This window comes from Anolis sagrei, chromosome 6 (assembly GCF_037176765.1).
Source record: "Anolis sagrei isolate rAnoSag1 chromosome 6, rAnoSag1.mat, whole genome shotgun sequence".
NCBI lineage: Eukaryota > Metazoa > Chordata > Lepidosauria > Squamata > Dactyloidae > Anolis > Anolis sagrei.
Window position 1 is genome coordinate 7946045 of NC_090026.1, and position 19644 is coordinate 7965688.

Below are 19644 nucleotides of genomic sequence, written 5' to 3' on the forward strand. Positions count from 1 at the left end.
AGAGACTGAATGGCTGTCTGTCGAGACTGCTTTGATTGTGTATTCCTGCATGGTAGAAGGAGGTTGGACTGGATGGCCCTTGGGGTCTCTTCCAACCCTTTAACCATACACTTCTCCTTTCCTCCAAAAGAGGCTTATAATTTTGTCAAAGGGCATCACAGGAACAGAAGACCCTTGTTTGTTTGAGATGAGAACATAGTATTACTTAAATCCTAGGAGTAGGATTTGGAACCAAGAGAGTTTGGAGCAAGCGGAACCCACGTTACATCAGGCAACATCTTTTGTTGGGAGACAATCCCACAGTGCCATTCATGGAAGCCTCCCTATGGTAACTAGAACCCCTTTGGCCTATTGACATGGCTGGAATGCCAAGGGCATCTTCAGAACCCAGGCAGAAAAGAAGGTTTGACCCCATCCGAGTGGTTGGGGTCTGGCTGAGCAGATCCCATTTCTTCCTTTGGAGCTGTTAGTTGGCAGGATGATGGTTTAGATTCCACCAAGTTGGGTGAGACAGGTGGATCTCCAACTAGATCCCTCCCATCACCCAAAAGACTTATCGGAGAGATCTCCTTGGACTCGGATACACAATTGGAAAAACCTGATTACCTTCTCCTCCCCTGGATGTCCTTCCCGATAGACATAAGAGGGTCTTCCATACTTCTCAGCACATCCAACCAAGGGTCCTTTCCCTATCACAAAAATATTCTTTTGGGCTGAGCACCAAAACAGAACCATGGTGGAACATTCAGCCTCCACGCCGTACGTCTCGGTGATGGATCAATACGGCTACCAGATCGGCAAAGTGATTGGGCACAGCTCCTACGGCACCGTCTACAAGGACTATTTCGCCAAGCAGAAGACCATGGTGGCCATCAAGATCATCTCCAAGAAAAAGACCTCCAAGGATTACCTCTCCAAATTCCTCCTGAAGGAAATACGTGTTGGGTGAGATTGGATCAGGCATGGGCAAACTTTGGCCCTCCGGGTGTTTTGGACTTCAACTCCCACAATTCCTAACAGCCGGTAGGCTGTTAGGAATTGTGGGAGTTGAAGTCCAAAACACCCGGAGGGCCAAAGTTTGCCCATGCTTGGTGTAGACTGATATACAATATAAATATTTAAATAATTGATTTAAATATTTATATTTCGCCTTTGGTCCTATGCATTTTATATTCATAGTCTACTTTTTTACTTACGAAGAGTGCAATTCGGTTAACATTTCTATATTGCCGGTACTTAAATCTGCTCTGGGATTTAGTCTGGAATTTACAGAATAAGGTCCTGGGTAATAAATCGCCAAAATGGATTAAGTACCTTGGATAGCTCATTTAAATACACAGATTGACACTTACTTACTTACTTAGGCCATCCCTCGTTGTCCGAGTAGGATTGTCTTCCAAGATCAGTGTACTGGTGGTGGGTCCGTAGATGACCGTGGAGCCCTATTGTTGACCTGCATGCTCTCCCACAGTGAGGGCATTGGTTTCCAGGTGGAAGGCGGTCCCGGTCGGGGTTGGCTTGATGCACCTTCCTCTTTATCTCTTTCTTCCTCCATTCGTGCCTCTTCAAATTCTACAGCACTGCTGGTCACAGCTGACCTCCAGCTAGATCGCTCAAGGGCCAGGGCTTCCCAGTTCTCAGTGTCTATGCCAGAGTTTTTAAGGTTGGCTTTGAACCCATCTTTAAATCTCTTTTCCTGCCCAACAACATTCCATTTTCCGTTCTTGAGTTTGGAGTAGAGCAACTGCTTTGGGAGCATCTGGTCAGGCATCCGGACAACGTGGCCAGTCCAGCAGAGTTGATGGTGGAGGACCATTGCTTCAATGCTAGTGGTTTTTGCTTCTTCCAGTGCGCTGACATTTGTCCGCTTGTCTTCCCAAGAGATTTGCAGGATTTTTCGGAGGCAACGCTGATGGAATCGTTCCAGGAGTTGCATGTGACGTCTGTAGATAGTCCATATCTAGCAGGCATATAGCAGGGTTGGGAGGACAATAGCTTTATAGACAAGCACCTTAGTATCCCTATGGATGTCCCGGTCCTCAAACACTCTCTGCTTCATTCGGGAAAATGCTGTACTTGCAGAGATCAGGCGGTGTTGTTGACTTTGGTGGAGAGGTGGCTGCCAAGGTAGCGGAAATGGTCAACGTTTTCTAATACTACACCATTAAGCTGTATCTCTGGCATTGGATGGCTGGTGACTGCTGGAACAGCACTTTGGTTTTCTCGATGTTCAATGACAGGCCAAGCTTTGTGTATGCTTCTGCAAAGGTGTTTAGAGTGGCTTGTAGATCTTCTTCTGTGTGTGCACAGAAGACATTGTCATCAGCATACTGGAGTTCTATAACAGATGTTTTGGACTAAAATACCCAGAAATCTCCATCCAGGATTGGATGGAGATTCTGGAGCTCGTGTCATGTATAAATATGAGGTATGGTTTGAATGGAATGGTATGAAAGATGAATGAATGAGAGCTAATAATTTTGAAGACACCATCCCTGGAAAACAACTGCCTGCTTGCTGAACTGCCATTAAAAGTTGCTGAATTGCTGGCATTGATAAGAACTGTGACAATGATTAACTGTTGCACTTTTGGGGGGAAACCACATGTTTACATTATCAGTGACAATGATTAAGGAAATGTTTACAAGGAAATGTATTGTTGAAGGCTTTCATGGCTGGAATCACTAGGTTCTTGTAGGTTTTTTCGGGCTATATGGCCATGTTCTAGAGGCATTTCTCCTGACGTTTCGCCTGCATCTATGGCAAGCATCCTCAGAGGTAGTGAGGTCTGTTGGAAATAGGAAAATGGGTTTATATATCTGTGGAATGACTGGGGTGGGGCAAAGAGCTCTCTGCTGAAGCTAGGTGTGAATGTTTCACCTGACCACCTTCATTAGCATTTGAAGGCTTGACTGAGCCTGGGAAAATGTTCTGTTGAGAGGTGTTAAGATGTGCGTGGTTGTTTCCTCTCTGCTGTTTTGCTGTAGTAATTTTAGAGTTTTTTAATACTGGTAGCCAGATTTTGTTCATTTTCATGGTTCCCTCCTTTCTGTTGAAATTGTCCACATGCTTGTGGATTTCAATGGCTTCTCTGTGTAGTCTGACATGGTGGTTGTTGGAGTGGTCCAGCATTTCTGTGTTCTCATATAATATGCTGTGTCCAGGCTGGTTCATCGGGTGCTTTGCTATGGCTGACTTCTCTGAAATGCTGGACCACTCCAACAACCACCATGTCAGACTACACAGAGAAGCCATTGAAATCCACAAGCATGTGTACAATTTCAACAGAAAGGAAGAGACCATGAAAATGAACAAAATCTGGCTACCAGCATTAAAAAACTCTAAAATTACTACAGCAAAACAGCAGAGAGGAAACAACCAGGCACATCTTAACACCTCTCAACAGAACATTTTCCCAGGCTCTGCCAGACCTTCAAATGCTAATGAAGGTGGTCAGCTGAAACATTCACACCTAGCTTCAGCAGAGAAGAGCTCTTTGTCCCACCCTGGTCATTCCATAGATATATAAACCCGTTTTCCTATTTCCAACAGACCTCACTATCTCTAAGGATGCTTGCCATAGATGCAGGCGAAACGTCAGGAGAAAATGTCTCTAGAACATGGCCACATAGCCCGAAAAAACCTACAAGAACCTTTACAAGGAAATGTTTACAACCCATTTTCCTAGTTCCAACAGACCTCACTATCTCTGAGGATGCTTGCCATAGATGCAGGCAAAACATCAGGAGAGAATGCCTCTAGAGCATGGCCATATAGCCCGAAAAAACCTACAACAACCCAAAAGAAGAAGTCCTAACCACTTCCCTCCTAGACTGCTTTCATTCTGCGAGGGTATAAAAGGCTCTGCCCCTTTAAGAGGTGGGCGGGGCCATAACAGAGCCACCTCCTGCCTGTTTTATTTTCCCCTCTTGTCTCTAAGGAGCCGAAAAAGCCCCAAACCCGGAAGTACGTCATAGTGTGGGCATTGAAATCCCTGCGCTCATCTGAGGGCGGAAGCAGGCGGAGGACGTGGCCGGGGCTGCCTTCGCCGATCGCCTGAAGGACCCCGAGGCGTTGTGAGGCTGTGGCGCTGGGCATGATTCATCCCTGCTTCCAGGAAACGCGCCACTGTGGCCTGAGAGAGCCCTAAAGCGGAGGGCATGGGAAGGAAAGGAGTGGGAGCGGGTTGGGAGGGAGGAGAGGGCTCAGGCACAGCCACGGGGAGTCTCTGGGGTTGAGAGAGGCCACCCCTACTCCTCCCCTTCACCTTTTCTGCACCCTGCTTGTCTGTACTGAGGGGACCTGGCTGGACCCCCCTCCCCTCCCTTTCTATTTCTTTTGGCTCTAGGCAACTGAAATCCGAGGACCCCCAGGCAGTGCCAGGGGCAGCTCTAAAGACACAGGTGAGTTGCATTAATAGGGTCTTGAGGGGTGGTTGGAGGGGCAACATTGGGTTTGGGGAGAAGGTGGGGAAGAGCAGAGCAGCATGGGGGCTTGCCTTGCTGAAGCTCAGGACTAAGCCAGGCTGGAGAGGTTGGGATCAGGGAGGCAGCAGTACCTGCAAAGGTGTATCCCAAAATATTTTATTTATTTATTTACTTTATTTATTTATTTACTTTGCTTATATACCGCTGTATCTCAAGCCCGAAGGCGACTCACAGCGGTTCACAAACAGTAAAAACAGTAGAAACAGCAGTGGTTCCATACAACATATAACAATTGACTTAACACATTATCCATAAATTACCAATAAGCAATTACAATGCACAATTATTACAAAAAACAACCGTACCCAATCTTCTCCTCATCCAAGCGTAGTCCAGGTTCGTCGTCCATTGTTCCATTCCTATGTTCCATTACCAGATTGCACTAAATTACTCAAACGCCTGCACAAACATCCAGGTCTTCACCTTTTTGCGGAATACCATTAGAGATGGTGCTAGTCTAATGTCCGTAGGAAGGGCGTTCCACAGCCGAGGAGCCACCACCGAGAAGGCCCTATCTCTCGTCCCCGCCAGCCGAGCTTGAGAAGCAGGCGGGATCGAGAGCAGGGTCTCCCCGGAAGATCTCAAAGTCCTGGTGGGTTCATAGGCAGAGATGTGGTCAGATAGGTAGCTGGGGCCGGAGCCGTTTAGGGCTTTAAAGGCCAACGCCAGCACTTTGAATTCAGCCCGGTAGCAGATCGGTAGCCAGTGGAGTTGGCGCAACAGGGGGGTTGTATTCTCCCTGCGCTCCGCTCCTGTTAAAATCATGGCTGCCGAGCGTTGGACTAGTTGGAGCTTCCGAGCTGTCTTCAAAGGCAACCCCACGTAGAGAGCGTTGCAGTAGTCTAAACGGGATGTAACCAGAGCGTGGACTACTTTGCTTGTATACCGCAGTTTCTCAGCCTGTAGGCGACCTCAACGCGGTTCACAACAAGAGCAAAAGTCAGTCCAACAACATACAATATTAAAACCATTAACAGTATAAAATACAAACTAATGACATCTCAATAACAACACATTAACGTCTCGTAACTAAAATCGTGATCCAATTCGTCATCCATAATTCCGTTTCCTATATTCATCGTGTTCATTGAACGCCTGTTCAAACAGCCAGGTTTTTAGTTTTCTTCGAAACATTAGCGAAGGGGCTGATCTAATGTCCATGGGAAGGGCGTTTCACAGCCGAGGAGCCACCACCGAGAAGGCCCTATCTCTCGTCCCCGCCAGCCGTGCCTGTGACGCAGGCGGGATCAAGAGCAGGGCCTCCCCAGAAGATCTCAAAGTCCTTGTGGGCTCATAGGCCGAGAGGCGGTCAGTTAGGTATCTTGGGCCGGAACCGTTTAGGGCTTTATAGGCCAATGCCAGCACCTTGAATTGAGCCCGGTAGCAGATCGGCAGCCAGTGGAGCTGGTACAGCAGGGGGGTTGTATGCTCCCTGCGCCCCGCTCCTGTTAGTATCATGGCTGCCGCACGTTGGACCAGTTGGAGCTTCCGGGCCGTCTTCAAAGGCAACCCCACGTAGAGAGCGTTGCAGTAGTCTAAACGGGATGTAACCAGAGCGTGGACTACCGTGGCCAAGTCAGACTTCCCAAGGTACGGGCGCAGCTGGCGCACGAGCCTAAGCTGTGCAAATGCTCCCCTGGTCACCGCCGAGACCTGGGGCTCCAGGCTCAGCGATGAATCCAGGATCACACCCAAGCTGCGACATTGGGTTTGGGGAGAAGGTGGGGAAGAACAGCATGGGGGCTTGCTTTGCTGAAGCTCAGGACTAAGCCAGGCTGGAGAGGTTGGGATCAGGGAGGCAGCAGTACCTGCAAAGGTGTATCCCAAAATTGAGGCATAGGGAGACCCCCCAAAAGGCAGTACAAGAAGAGCCCCCCCCCCAAAGTTTGGCATTCTTTGCATGATGTTTCCCCTGCCCCCCCCCCCCCCAAATAGTTCTAGATCTGATGACTCCAATCAGGATCCAAAAAGACCAGTATCCACTAGGCTTGGGTAACCACGGAAAAATTTGGTTCTAAACTCGTTTCGTTTTTAGGGGGGCCCTTGCGTTTCATTTTTTTAAAGAATTACGAAATTTTCCTTTAAAATTCGAAATATACGAAATTTCGTACAATTACGAATCGATTCGTTAATGGCGGACGCGATTGCGCAATATGCTAAAAACCCCTCCAAATGGGACAGGGGGAACTTCTGAAGCTTCCCTCTCCCTCTTTTGTTGACTGTTGATGTGATAATTTATTTTTTATCACTGATAAAACAAACAACAACTATAAAACTTGCACCAGACATACGGAAATAATTATGAAACAATTACGAAACAATTTCGAAACAATTTTGAACCAATTACGAAACAATACGAAATAAATTGGAAAAATTGTTTCGATTTTTAATTACTCCTCACAGTAGTCCTGCATGGCTCAATATTGGATCATAAGCTAATTTAAATGCGAATTAATAACAAATTACGAAATTAACGAACGAAACTGCCCAAGCCTAGTATCCACTAATTGCAGTGATGTAAATGTATCTAAACACACAGAAGTTAATCTATATATTTATAAAATGCTCTGTGCATAATGAGTACCTTAAAAACAAAAGAACCAATGAACAAAATCACACCAAATTTGGCAACAAATCGTCTCACAACACAAGGAGTGACCATCACTCAAAAAATTATGATTTTGTAATTTGGGAGTTGTAGTTACTGGGATTGATAGTTCACCTACAATCAAAGAGCATTCTGAACTCCACCAATGATGGAATTGAGCCAAACGTGGCACACAGGACTCCCATGACTAACAGAAAACACTAGAAGGGTTTGGTGGGCATTGACCTTGAGTTTGGGAGTTGTAGTTCACCTATATCCAGAGAGTGCTGTGGACTCAAACAATGATGGATCTGGACCAAACTTGGCACAAGCACTCAATACGCCCAAATATGAACACTGATGGAGTTTGGGGAAAATAGACCCTGTCATTTGGGAGTTGTAGTCACTGGGATCCACAGTTCACCTATAATCAAAGAGCATTCTGAACCCCACAAATGACAGAATCGGGGCAAACTTCCGACACAGAACCCCCATGACCAACAGAAAATACTGAAGGCCATCCAATCCAACTCCCTTCACCAGGACAAGAAAACGTAATCAAAGTCCTCCTGACAAAGAGCCATCCAGCCATAGATATAGATAGATAGATAGATAGATAGATAGATAGATAGATACTATTCACACACACACAGATATAGTATCATAGATTTGAAAGGGACCCTTAAAGAAGGACAATGATATCTTGCATGTTCCAGGGTGGACAAATCGGACACTCTCCACATCAACACTGACAAAGAAACAGCAAGAAATACTGTTTACCCTCAAGCATAAAGAAATTACATCTATTAGAAACCAACACTTTTTCATTACTTTATTTTCCAGATCAACAGACTGGGCCACAGCAAAATTTGGACACAACACACCTATCAGGCCAATGAGTGACCAGCACTCATAAAAACACTAGAAAACACAGCGGAAGGGACTTAAAAAGCTAAAAAACAAAAATTACATTATAACGCATGCACCAAACCACATATATATATACGCAAACACACATATATACACATATACACAAATATATATTATCAAAACACATATACACAGACTGGGCCACAGCAATGCATGGCAGGGGACGGCTAGTATAAATTTTAAAAAATGTAATGTTAGTTTGTGGGATTAACATAACTCAAAAACTACTGGATGAATTGACACCAAATTTGGACACAAGACACCTATTAGGCCAATGAGTGACCATCACTCATAAAACACTGAAAAACATAGCGTAAGGGACTTAAAAATCAAAAAAATAAAAAATATGCTACAGCACATGCGTGAAAACGACTCCCCCAGGCAAACAAAACACACAATAGAACATTCACACTCTCTTCCGGACTACAGCTCCCAGCATCCCCTACACCAGGCCCTTTAAGAGAAGAGGGTGATCCAAATGCACTGATTCGAAGCTGCAAGCTTTCTTCTCCTTGGATTTCTTTGAGAGCATCCCAATCCCTGCATATTTCCAATTTCTTATTATGGTGCAACTCCCAGCAATCCTCCAGATAGATAGTTTAGATAGAGATAAATAGGTAAGTAGGTAAATAGATCGATCAGGAGGACTGCTGGGAGTTGCAGTCCAAGAATAGGTAGAGAAGGGAGAAAGAGGAAGGGAAAGAAAAGGGGGGAAGGAAGGGAAGAGGAAGAAAAGGAAGGAAGGAGAGAAGGAAAGGAAAAAAGGAAGGAAGGAAAAGGGAAGGAGGGAAGGAAAGAAAAAAAGAAGGAGGGAAGGTTGGCCACAGCAACGCGTGGCAGGTACAGCTAGTGTATACATGCAAATACAAATGTTAGTAAAACATAGGATTCTTGCATTTACATTTAGCAGAAATAATTTGTTCTTTTCTCGAAAGATGAAAAATTCTTCTTCGCATGTGTGGAAATAATTCTTGTGTCTTTACTACTGATGAGTAGACTCCAAATCCTTGCACAGTAAATGTAGACTCCAACAAGGAGCCCCCAGTGGCACAGTGGGTTAAACCACTGAGGAGCAGTGTGAGCTCCTGCTGTCAGCCCCAGCTTCTGCCAGCCTAGCAGTTCAAAAACATGCAAATGTAAGTAGATCAATAGGTACCGCTCTGGCGGGAAGGTAACAGCTCTCCATGCAGTCATGCCAGCCACATGACCTTGGAGGTATCTATGGACAACGCTGGCTCTTCGGCTTAGAAATGGAGATGAGCACCAACCCCCAGAGTTGGATACGGCTGGACTTAATACCTAGACTCCAACATTCAACTGGTAATAACAAAATAGGACATTTACTGTGCAAGGATTTGGAGTGTAGGAATTGTGGGATTTGGAGTCCAAAACACCTGGAGGGCTGAAGTTTTCCCATGCCTGTGGTAGAGTTACCGTGCAGCATTATCTTGTCTAGGGATTTGTGAGATTCTCCAGGTTGGAGGAACTATTTTTCCCTGGTAAGGAAAACTGGTTTTGAGTTCTGCAATGGGGCATTCTTATTGTACCTGGAAATATTTCATGGCTAATGGTGGCTTTCTCTCCTTCCCCCCAAATTGCAGCGCAGCTCCCACCCCTCCCTTCTCCCCATAATGGCCCTCCACCCGTCCCTCTCTGTCCTCTTCTCCCTCCTTTTCCTTTTCTCTGCGGCCTCTTCGGAGGGGCACTACAAGCAAGGGGAGGCAGTCATGCTTTACGTCAACAAGGTCGGGCCTTACCACAACCCCCAGGAGACCTACCATTACTACCAGCTCCCTGTGTGTTCGCCGGACAACATTCGCCACAAAAGCCTTACTTTGGGAGAAGTGCTGGACGGGGACCGCATGGCCGAATCCATGTATGAGATCCGTTTCCGCGAGAATGTCGAGAAGAAGGTCCTCTGTGAAAAGAAGCTTTCACTTGAAGAGGTAAACCCAATTAGAAAGTCTGCTTGTGTGAGTCTCTCTCGAGTTTCTGGTTGTGTTAGAATCATAGAATCAAAGAGTTGGAAGAGACCTCATGGGCCATCCAGCCCAACCCCCTGCCAAGAAGCAGGAATATTGCATTCAAAGCACCCCTGACAGATGGCCATCCAGCCTCTGTTTAAAAGCTTCCAAAGAAGGAGCCTCCACCACACTCCTTCAACACATAAGTATGTATTGAACATACTTATGTTGACTTACATGTTTAAGAACAGTGTTTCTCAACCTGGGGGTCTGGACCCCTGGAGGGGTCGCAGGGGGGTGTCAGAGGGGTCGCCAAAGACCATCAGAAAACTCAGTATTTTCATTTGGTCATGGGGGCCCAATTCTATCGTTGGTGGTGTTCAGAATACTTTTTGTTTGTAGGTGAACTATGAATCCCAGCAATTTCAACTCCCTAATGTCAATGTCTATTTCCCACAAACTCTACCAGTGTTCACATTTGGGCATATTGAGTATTTGTGCCAAGTTTGATCCTGATCTACCATTGTTTGAGTCCACAGTGCTCTCTGGATGCAGGTGAACTACAACTCCAAAACTCAAGGTCAATGCCCACCAAACCCAGTAGTTTTTGTTAGTCATGGGAGTGCCAAGTTTAGTTCACTTCCATCATTGGTGGAGTTCAGAATGCTCTTTGATTGTGGGTGAAATATAAATCCCAACAACTACAAAATCAGTCCCCCTCAACCCCACCAGTATTCAAATTTGGGTGTATTGGGTATTTGTGCCAAATTTGGTCCAGTGAATGAAAATATATCCTGCATATCAGATATTTACGTTACAATTCATAATAGCAGCAAAATTACAGTTGTGAAGTAGCAACGAAAATAATTTTATGGTTGCGGGTCACCACAAAATGAGGAACTGTATTAAGGGGTCGTGGCATTAGGAGGGTTGAGAAACACTGTTTTAGAACTTCAACTGGCCACTTTTTTCCAATTCTGATGCCTTACTATGTTTTCCTAGTACCACTGAGTGATGGGACTGACATGGAAAACGTGCCAGGGCATGCAAGAGCTTTTGTGTGCGGCTTTATGAACTTCCCCCTTCCGTCCTTTGAATGGGTTTGTTTTTAAATGTGGCTGGATTGACTGCATTACAATATGGGTTGAACATTTCTTACCCAAAAGGCTTTTGGAATACCCATATTTGCATCAGAGATGGAGATGGGACCCAAATTTAAACACATTTGTTTTTCACATACACTGTATATACATAGCCTGGAGGTAATTTTGCACACAGTATATTTAATAATTTTATGAATGAAATAAAGGTGATGTATGTTGTATATTGCAGGTGTGCCTGTAACTTAGTAGCCCTTAGTCTGAGGGAGCCCTCAGTGTTAGTAGACCTCAGTGAGAGAGAGGCCGCAGTCTGTGAGAGATTTCTATGGGAGAAGGGCCTCAATGTGTTAGTAGGCCTCAGTATGAGAAGTCCTCAGTATGAGAAGTCCTCAGTGTTAGTTCACCTCACTGTGAGAGGTGTCAGTCTGAGAGAGCACTCAGTGTGAGAAGAACTCTGTAGGAGAAAGGCCTCGGCGTTAATAGGCATCAGTATGAGAAGGCCTGGTGTGAGACGCTTTAGTGAGAAAAGGCCCAGGTTGAAGGCCATCATGTGTGAAGCCATCAGAAAACAAATAAGTCACTATTTCAGCTGGATAGTTTTGGATGTTGGAGTATTTTGGATTTCAGAATTCCAAATAAGGGATGCTTATGTTGGGCGAGTTGGCTTATTAACAAAAGACCTCCCCATGAATGTACAGCAGAGTAACTTAGCAGCAGCATGTCCCAGTACCAGTAGCCCAAAGTGATAAAAAGAACAAAACACAGAGACCAGTGTTATCTCTTCCATAGGAGGCTTTTCTTTATAGCAAAATATTATGGTTGGAGTATTTGCAAGAACAAAGTTCCCATAACACAAGTAAAGTTCTTTACACTTCCTTCTTTGCTTCCACGCTGGGCTTCTTTCTCATGCAGATAAACAGCTTCACTCTCACAGAGCCTCTTCTCACACTGAAATTACGCAGGAGCTTCACACAGTAGCTTTTTACACACAACAGCATACTGAAGCTTCACACATGATGGCCTTCAATCTGAGGCTTCTCTCACTAAAGCGTCTCACACCAGGCCTTCTCATACTCTGATGCCTATGAACACTGAGGCCTTTCTCCTACAGAGTTCTTCTCACACTGAGTGCTCTCTTAATCTGACACCTCTCACAGTGAGGTGAACTAACACTGAGGACTTCTCATACTGAGGCCTACTAACACACTAACACACTGTGTGTAAAAAGCTACTGTGCGAAGCTCCTGCGTAATTTCAGTGTGAGAAGAGGCTCTGTGAGAGCAAAGCTGTTTATCCCTTCTCCCATAGAGACCTCTCACAGACTGAGGGCTATCATACTGAAGCCTTTCTCTCACTGAGGTCTGCTAACACTAAGGGCTCCCTCAGACTAAGGGCTACTAAGTTACAGGCACACCTGCTTATATTGATCTGCAGCTTTTGCTGAGTCATTACATCCATGTAACCCTTTCAGTGCTTGACTCACATTTTTGTAATTAAAAATATCTAGTTCATATTTAATATTTCTGACAGCTTAACCTATATTAGCAAACTTTCATGTTTTTAAAAGAGGTCATATGGTGTAATTGATTCAGACTCTGTGACAGGGTTCGAATCTCTGGTCAGCCATGGAAACTTACTGCATGGTCTTGAGAAAGTCAGGTTTTCCAAGCCACAGAGGAAATTCTTGGCAAACCTCCTCATAAACATTTTATGAGGAAACTACTGAGACAAAGGGAATCTAAGTACAAATATTTGTTCTTGAACCTAAATACAGATATTTCTGTTTCCACCTAAACATTAAGAAGAACTTCTTGACAGTAAGAGTTGTTCAACAAAGGAATCTGCTGCTTGGGAATACAGTGGAGTCTCCTTCTCTGGAGGTTTTTAAGCAGAGGCTGTTTGGCCATCTGCCGGGAGTGCTTTGATTGCATTTTCCTACACAGCAAGGGGATTGGACTGTGTGGTCTCTTCCAACTCCAACAATGACTGATTCTAAGATCTCTTTGTGTGGTTTTCATCTGCATTTTAAAAAATCTTCACAAGGCTCTTTGAATCCTAGAGCTTCAAAAATGAGATTGAATGAATACTACTAATAATGTTAAAATGGAAGATAGTGTATTAGAACTGGTAACGTCAATGAGCTGTGTAAGACTGATTTTCTTCAAACTCTATGATTCTGTGATTTTTGCTTCTATTGTTGTTGAAATTTAGGGAATTTGGACCCAGGGAATTGAGATCTTGGTCTTTCTTTCTGGCATGGTAACACTATTTCCTTCTCTCAGGTGGACCGCCTCCGCCAAGCTATCGAAGAACTCTACTACTTTGAGTTTGTGGTGGACGACTTGCCTCTCCGTGGCTTTGTGGGTTACATGGAGGAGAGTGGCTTCTTGCCCCACAGCCACAAGATCGGGCTTTGGACCCACCTGGACTTCCACCTGGAGTGGAATGGAGACCGGATCATCTACGCCAACGTCAGCGTCCGCAACGTCAAGCCCACCAGCCTTGATGACGTCCAGAGCAGTCTATCCATCACACACACCTACAGCGTCCGCTGGTCCGAGACTGCCTCAGAACGCCGAGGGGAACGCCGTGGCAGCCGTGGTGGGGACGATGGGTTTTTCCCCCGCACCTTGGAGATCCATTGGTTGTCCATCATCAACTCCATGGTGCTGGTGTTCCTTTTGGTGGGCTTCGTGGTGGTCATCCTTATGCGGGTCCTTAAGAACGACCTGGCTCGCTACAACCTGGACGAGGAGGCCTCCTCATCATCATCAGGGGATGACTTTGACCAGGGGGATAATGGATGGAAGATCATCCACACGGATGTCTTCCGGTTCCCGCCTTGTCGTAGCCTCCTCTGTGCTGTGCTGGGCGTGGGCAGCCAGTTCCTGGCCTTGGGCACAGGAATCATCGTGATGGCTTTGTTGGGCATGTTCAATGTCCACCGGCATGGAGCCATCAACTCAGCTGCCATCCTCCTCTACGCCCTCACTTGCTGCATTTCTGGCTATGTTTCCAGTAACTTCTATCGCCAGATTGGAGGAGAACGTTGGGTCTGGAACATTCTGCTCACTACAAGCCTTTTCTCTGGTAAGGTCCCATTTGGTTGAGTTCTTGTATACAGCTGAAGAAGGGCAGGTTATCCGACAGACCGTATCTCCCCATATGGGCCTGCCCAGGCCCTGAGATCTTCAGAAGGCATTCTTCTTTCACTCCCACCACAAGCACAGTAAACATGGATGCAAGACGGGACCTTCTTTATGGTTGCCCCTAGGCCAGTGGTTCTCAACCTGTGGGTCCCGGGTATTTTGGCCTACAACTCCCAGAAATCCCAACCAGTTTACCAGCTGTTAGGATTTCTGGGAGTTGAAGGCCAAAACATCTGGGGACCCACATGTTGAGAACCACTGCTCTGGGCTCTGAAACACCCTTCCCAGAGGCCAGACTTCTCCTCCTGTCTTTCATTTTATGAGCTGGCAAGGACACATTTTATTCCAGCAGGCCTTTGAGAGGTTAAAAGAGACACAGCTTTAAAATTCATATAATATAAAATTAAAACTATAAAAACTAATAGAATTTAAAGCTAGTTACCATATAGATTCGAGTATAAGCTAACCCAAATCTAAGCTGAGGCACCTAATTTTACCACAAAAAATTGGGAAAACGTATTGACTCGGGTATAAGCTGAGATTGTAAAATGCAAAATAAAAATAGACACCATTCAGATTACATTAATTGAGGCATCAGTAAGTTAAATATTTTTGAATATTTACATAAAACTGTAATTTAAGATGAGACAGTCCAACTGATTAAAATTTTTATTCTAACCTTCTCCAATGTAAATGTGCTTACGTATCCTTCCAATAATAATGGGAGTAAAATAATAAATGTAATAATTTTATTATTTATTTACAGTATTTATATTCTGCCCTTCTCACCCCGCAGGGGACTCAGGGTAGATCACATTGAACATACATGGCAAACATTCAATGCCATAGATACACAACATATATAGACAGACACACAGAGGCTATTTAACTTTCTAGCTTCATGAGGGTATGCTCAAATTCCAGCCACCGGTGGAGCTATCACTTCACCGTCCACTTGTGACACCGATGGAGTACTTTCTCATTCTTTTGCATGCTGCTGGAGATTTTTATGGCATCGTAAATTAATTAAATTAGCCTCTCGGCATAAGTGGTACTTAAATTTCCTATTTGACAGATGCAACTGTCTTTCGGGCTGTAAAGGTTGACAGCAAGCTAGACAAATGGTTGGGAGCTTACTCTGACCCGGGCTGGCTTCGAACTCATGACCTTTTGGTTAGTAGTAATTTTAATGCAGCTGACTCCCAACCAGCTGCGCCACATAATGGAAATGTAATAATAATAAATGTAATAATAATGTAAAATAATGGAACTGTAATAATAATAATAATAACTAGAGTAAAATAATAAATGTAATAAAATAATAATAATAACAGAGTAAAATATTAAATCACTTTGACTCGAGTATAAGTCGAGGGGGGCTTTTTCAGCCTTAAAAGGGGCAGGAAAAACTCAGTTTATACTTGAATATATACAGTAAATGTCAAGCAGTTGTTTTCATAAAATCAACAGTGACAAGTAAATAGCACAGCAGATTCTGCAGATTCACATGGAATGCTTGCTTCTCAGTCTGTCATCTCCAGCGGTCACTACTGATGCTAGTGTCTCTTTCCTTTCTCCTCTCAGCTCCTTTCTTCCTGACGTGGAGCGTGGTCAACTCAGTGCATTGGGCCAATGGGTCGACCCAGGCGCTTCCAGCCACCACTATCCTCCTCCTGCTCACGGTTTGGCTGTTGGTGGGCTTTCCCCTGACTGTCATTGGAGGCATCTTCGGCAAGAATCGGGCTGGCCCCTTCGACGCACCATGCCGGACCAAGAACATTGCCAGGGAAATCCCCTCGCAGCCCTGGTACAAGTCCACGGTGGTACACATGACCATTGGAGGATTCCTGCCCTTCAGGTAAGAGAGGAGAGGGGCAAGTTGTGTAACTGGCTACTTTTCTTGCTCCTTGATCCATATCTGACTTTAATATGGGATCCTTTCTTTGACTGTCACACTCCCTGGCGTGGAGAGTCAGAAATGTCAAACCTAGGCTCATGTCTTTATCTCAGTGTCCCCATCTTTATAATGGGAAAGATAATGGCCTACTAAAGGTAAAGGTTTCTCCTTGACATTAAGTCTAGTTGTGTCCAGCTCAGGGGAGTGGTGCTCATCTAAGCCAAAGAGCTGGCGTTGTCCGTAGATGCCGCCAAGATCATGTGGCCAGCATGACCGCATAGAGCGCCTTTACCTTCCCACCAGAGTGGTACCTATTGATCTACTCACATTTTCATGTTTTTGAACTGCTAGGTTAGCAGAAGCTCAGCCTGCTCCCCAGATTTGAGTCGCTGACCTTTCAGTCAGCAAGTTCAGTTCAGGGATTTAACCCTGCTATGATTTAACCATGACCTGCTACGTTGCAGTATAATCGACCCTCTGGATCTACAGGCTTTGGATCCATAATAATAATAATAATAATAATAATAATAATAATAATAATACTTTATTTATACCCCACCACCATCTCCCCAAGGGACTCGGAGCAGCTTACATGAGGCCAAGCCCAACAACACATAAATAAAAACAACAAGGAATAAACAATATAAACAATACAATTAATATAACTCACACATAGACAATAACACACAAGTATTTAAAAACCTATGGCCGGGCCAGATGTAATAGTTAAAACTTCAATAAAGAATGCTGGACATGAACAGAGGATGTATCTAGTAGGAGGGTTTTAAACGAAAAGTAGAGAGCAGCCCAACGGGTAATTAAAGGGCTTCTCAGGATATTTAGCAGGGAATTGTTTCCTTTATTCAGGGAAGGCACACTGGATCAGCCACGTTTTCAGGTTCCTCCTAAAGACTGCCAGTGTGGGTTCAATCAGCCATGGATTCAAAAATACACTGCACAAGTAGCATAGTACCTATTGAATTTGGAAAGCTGGATAGAGAACAGAGTTTCAGAGACCCTCAGTCCTGCCTCCCATCTCTCTGTAGCTTTCCAAATGCAGTACAGCTGCCCATCCACATTTGTGGATTATACTTCGATTATTTGATTATTCGTAGATTTGATGAATATGCTCCCTGTGAGAATCTCTAGGCCCTACAGTGTGACTCTACAGTCACATTCTACCAGTTGCATTAGAGGACTTACGACATTCCTAGAGAAAGCACTTTTCTAAGCCTTTCTAGGATCTGCAGTATGATTCCATAGTTGCATCTTGTAAAAGTTGGCCACGGAGTCATGTTGAATGACTTAGACATTTCTAGAGGTGTTGCCTCACAGTTTCCTCACTTTTACGGGGGCCCTGAGCCCCTAACCCCAATGAATGTGGACAGCTGACTGTACATATCATTCCATTTTATCTAATGGGACAAAATCCACAGACAATTAATGGAAATTGTATCCATGCAGCGTTGTGGAACCATTCCCCTGTGAATCCAGAGAGCCAAATGGAAGGGCAAGAATAATTCTGGAAAATGAAGGTCGGGGTTTGAGGAGGACTTCTCAGAAGGTTGAAAGGTAGATTGTTGTGGATGATAGTCGTGGTTCTGACATGGTGTCCTTTATCTCTTGACAGTGCCATTTCCGTGGAGCTCTACTATATCTTTGCCACCGTCTGGGGTCGAGAGCAGTACACGCTCTATGGGATTCTCTTCTTTGTTTTTGCCATCCTGCTCAGCGTGGGGGCCTGCATTTCCATTGCCCTCACCTACTTCCAGCTCTCTGGGGAGGACTACCGCTGGTGGTGGCGCTCTGTGCTGAGTACCGGCTCCACGGGCCTCTTCATCTTCCTCTACTCCGTCTTCTACTACTCGCGGCGCTCCAATATGTCTGGTGCGGTCCAGACGGTGGAGTTCTTTGGCTACTCTTTGCTCACAGGCTACGTGTTCTTCCTGATGCTGGGGACCATCTCCTTCTTCGCCTCCCTCAAGTTCATCCGCTACATCTATGTCAACCTCAAGATGGACTGACCCAAAACTGGGTGCCGTTTTCCATTGACCGGGATGAGTGGACTCAAAGTGATATCTTCCATTGCAGCGTTCCTTGCGGATTAACTAGCCTAGAAAGAAGGCTAGTAGCCTTCTCTTTCCATTGGCTGGGATCTCAAGGGAGATATGAAAATTTTGGCTAACTATGGTCTCTCTTTCTATTGGCTAGAATTGTTTGCAGATTTCCTAGATTGCTACCCTGGCAATTAATTGTCAGGAAAAGGGGGAAGCAGCACCCCCAAATACTCTCTTGTCGATCGAGACAAGTAGCTTGTCAGCAAACCCTGTAAATCTGGCCAAATACAAAATACTATTATGAATTCCTTTTATTTTTCATTGTTTGGAAACATGTGTTTTTGCACTGGGGTGGGAGTGGTTGCAAATTTCATTATTCACTGGTGGAAATATGACCAATTAGTTGTGGATTTCTCTTTCTATCAGCGATGCAATCTAGTCAATCAGTAAAAGCCAAGCTAACTTAATCAGACCTGTCTGCCTCCTAAAAGGCAAGTTTGGCTCTTGTTCCTGACCAATTGGAAACTGTGAAAAGATTTTTTTTGGTCCACTATGGTTTGCTTCCTTCAGAGCTCTTATGCAATTGGGTGACAGGTCCCAACCAATCAAGTTTGTTTGTTTTTTTAAATTCATGCCACCTAAAGTATAGAAGAGCCGGCAGGGCCGGCTTCATAGATGATAATTGGCGCACCAGCTGGCACTGTCCTATCTGGATCTGGAAGAGAATTTCCTGACTAAGGTGGCCTTCACCCTCATCCTCAAAATCTATCACTCTTCCTGATAGTTTGGACTACAATTCCCATCGCTCATGGCCATTGTGGCTGCCTGTAGTAGAATGATGGCTGTAGTCTAACATACCTGGCATGTGCCAGGTTAGGGAATGTGAACCTGCATTTTGGAATGCAACTTCCATCATTCCTCATGAAGGGTGAGGACTGCTGGGAGCTGAAGCCCCAAAATACCTGGAGAATGACATGATTCCCCACCCAGAGATTAAAATCAAGATCCCTCCGCTGTTGGAGGGGATTTTTTTGGGGTGGGAGATACATATATAAATATATTTTCTGGGCGGATCTTTCTCTGCGGTTTTTAAGGATCCTCTTCTTTGCATGCTGGAGGGAGAAAGGGGCCTTGTAGGCTCACTTTTCAGTGGGATCAGGTCATTATGGCCCCATCACTCCTGAATTATGGATATATTTTCTCTCTCCTTTCATGTCTTTCGTATCCCATGGTGCCTGGCGCTGTAAAGGATGGGTTGTGGAGGGAAAGCCCTTTCTTTCCCCTCAAACCTGGGTGAAGAAAATGCCTATAGTTATATATGGAAAATATATATATAAGAAGTTATGTATATTAGGAAGGATTGACGTTGGGTTATTTTTTAATTTGACGGTTTCGTTTCGTTTCTGGTCCAACAGTTTCTTTTTACAGATCTTGAAAATAAACTTTATTAATAAAAAGAAAATCTAAAGTGGC

General features: G+C 44.8%; 1 protein-coding gene across 1 annotated transcript in view; it reads left to right on the plus strand.

The window, feature by feature from the left end:
- TM9SF1 (transmembrane 9 superfamily member 1) overlaps nt 1–19642 on the plus strand; it is a 58840-nt gene extending 39198 nt beyond the window's left edge. Inside the window, exons 9-14 of the mRNA XM_067469559.1 lie at nt 719–945; nt 4244–4403; nt 9606–9950; nt 13351–14158; nt 15802–16075; nt 17745–19642. Of these exons, the coding sequence (XP_067325660.1) occupies nt 719–945; nt 4244–4403; nt 9606–9950; nt 13351–14158; nt 15802–16075; nt 17745–18138 (2208 nt within the window). The 3' untranslated portion in view covers nt 18139–19642. The remainder of the gene's footprint in view (nt 1–718; nt 946–4243; nt 4404–9605; nt 9951–13350; nt 14159–15801; nt 16076–17744) is intronic.
- Nucleotides 19643–19644: the final 2 nt, after the last annotated feature.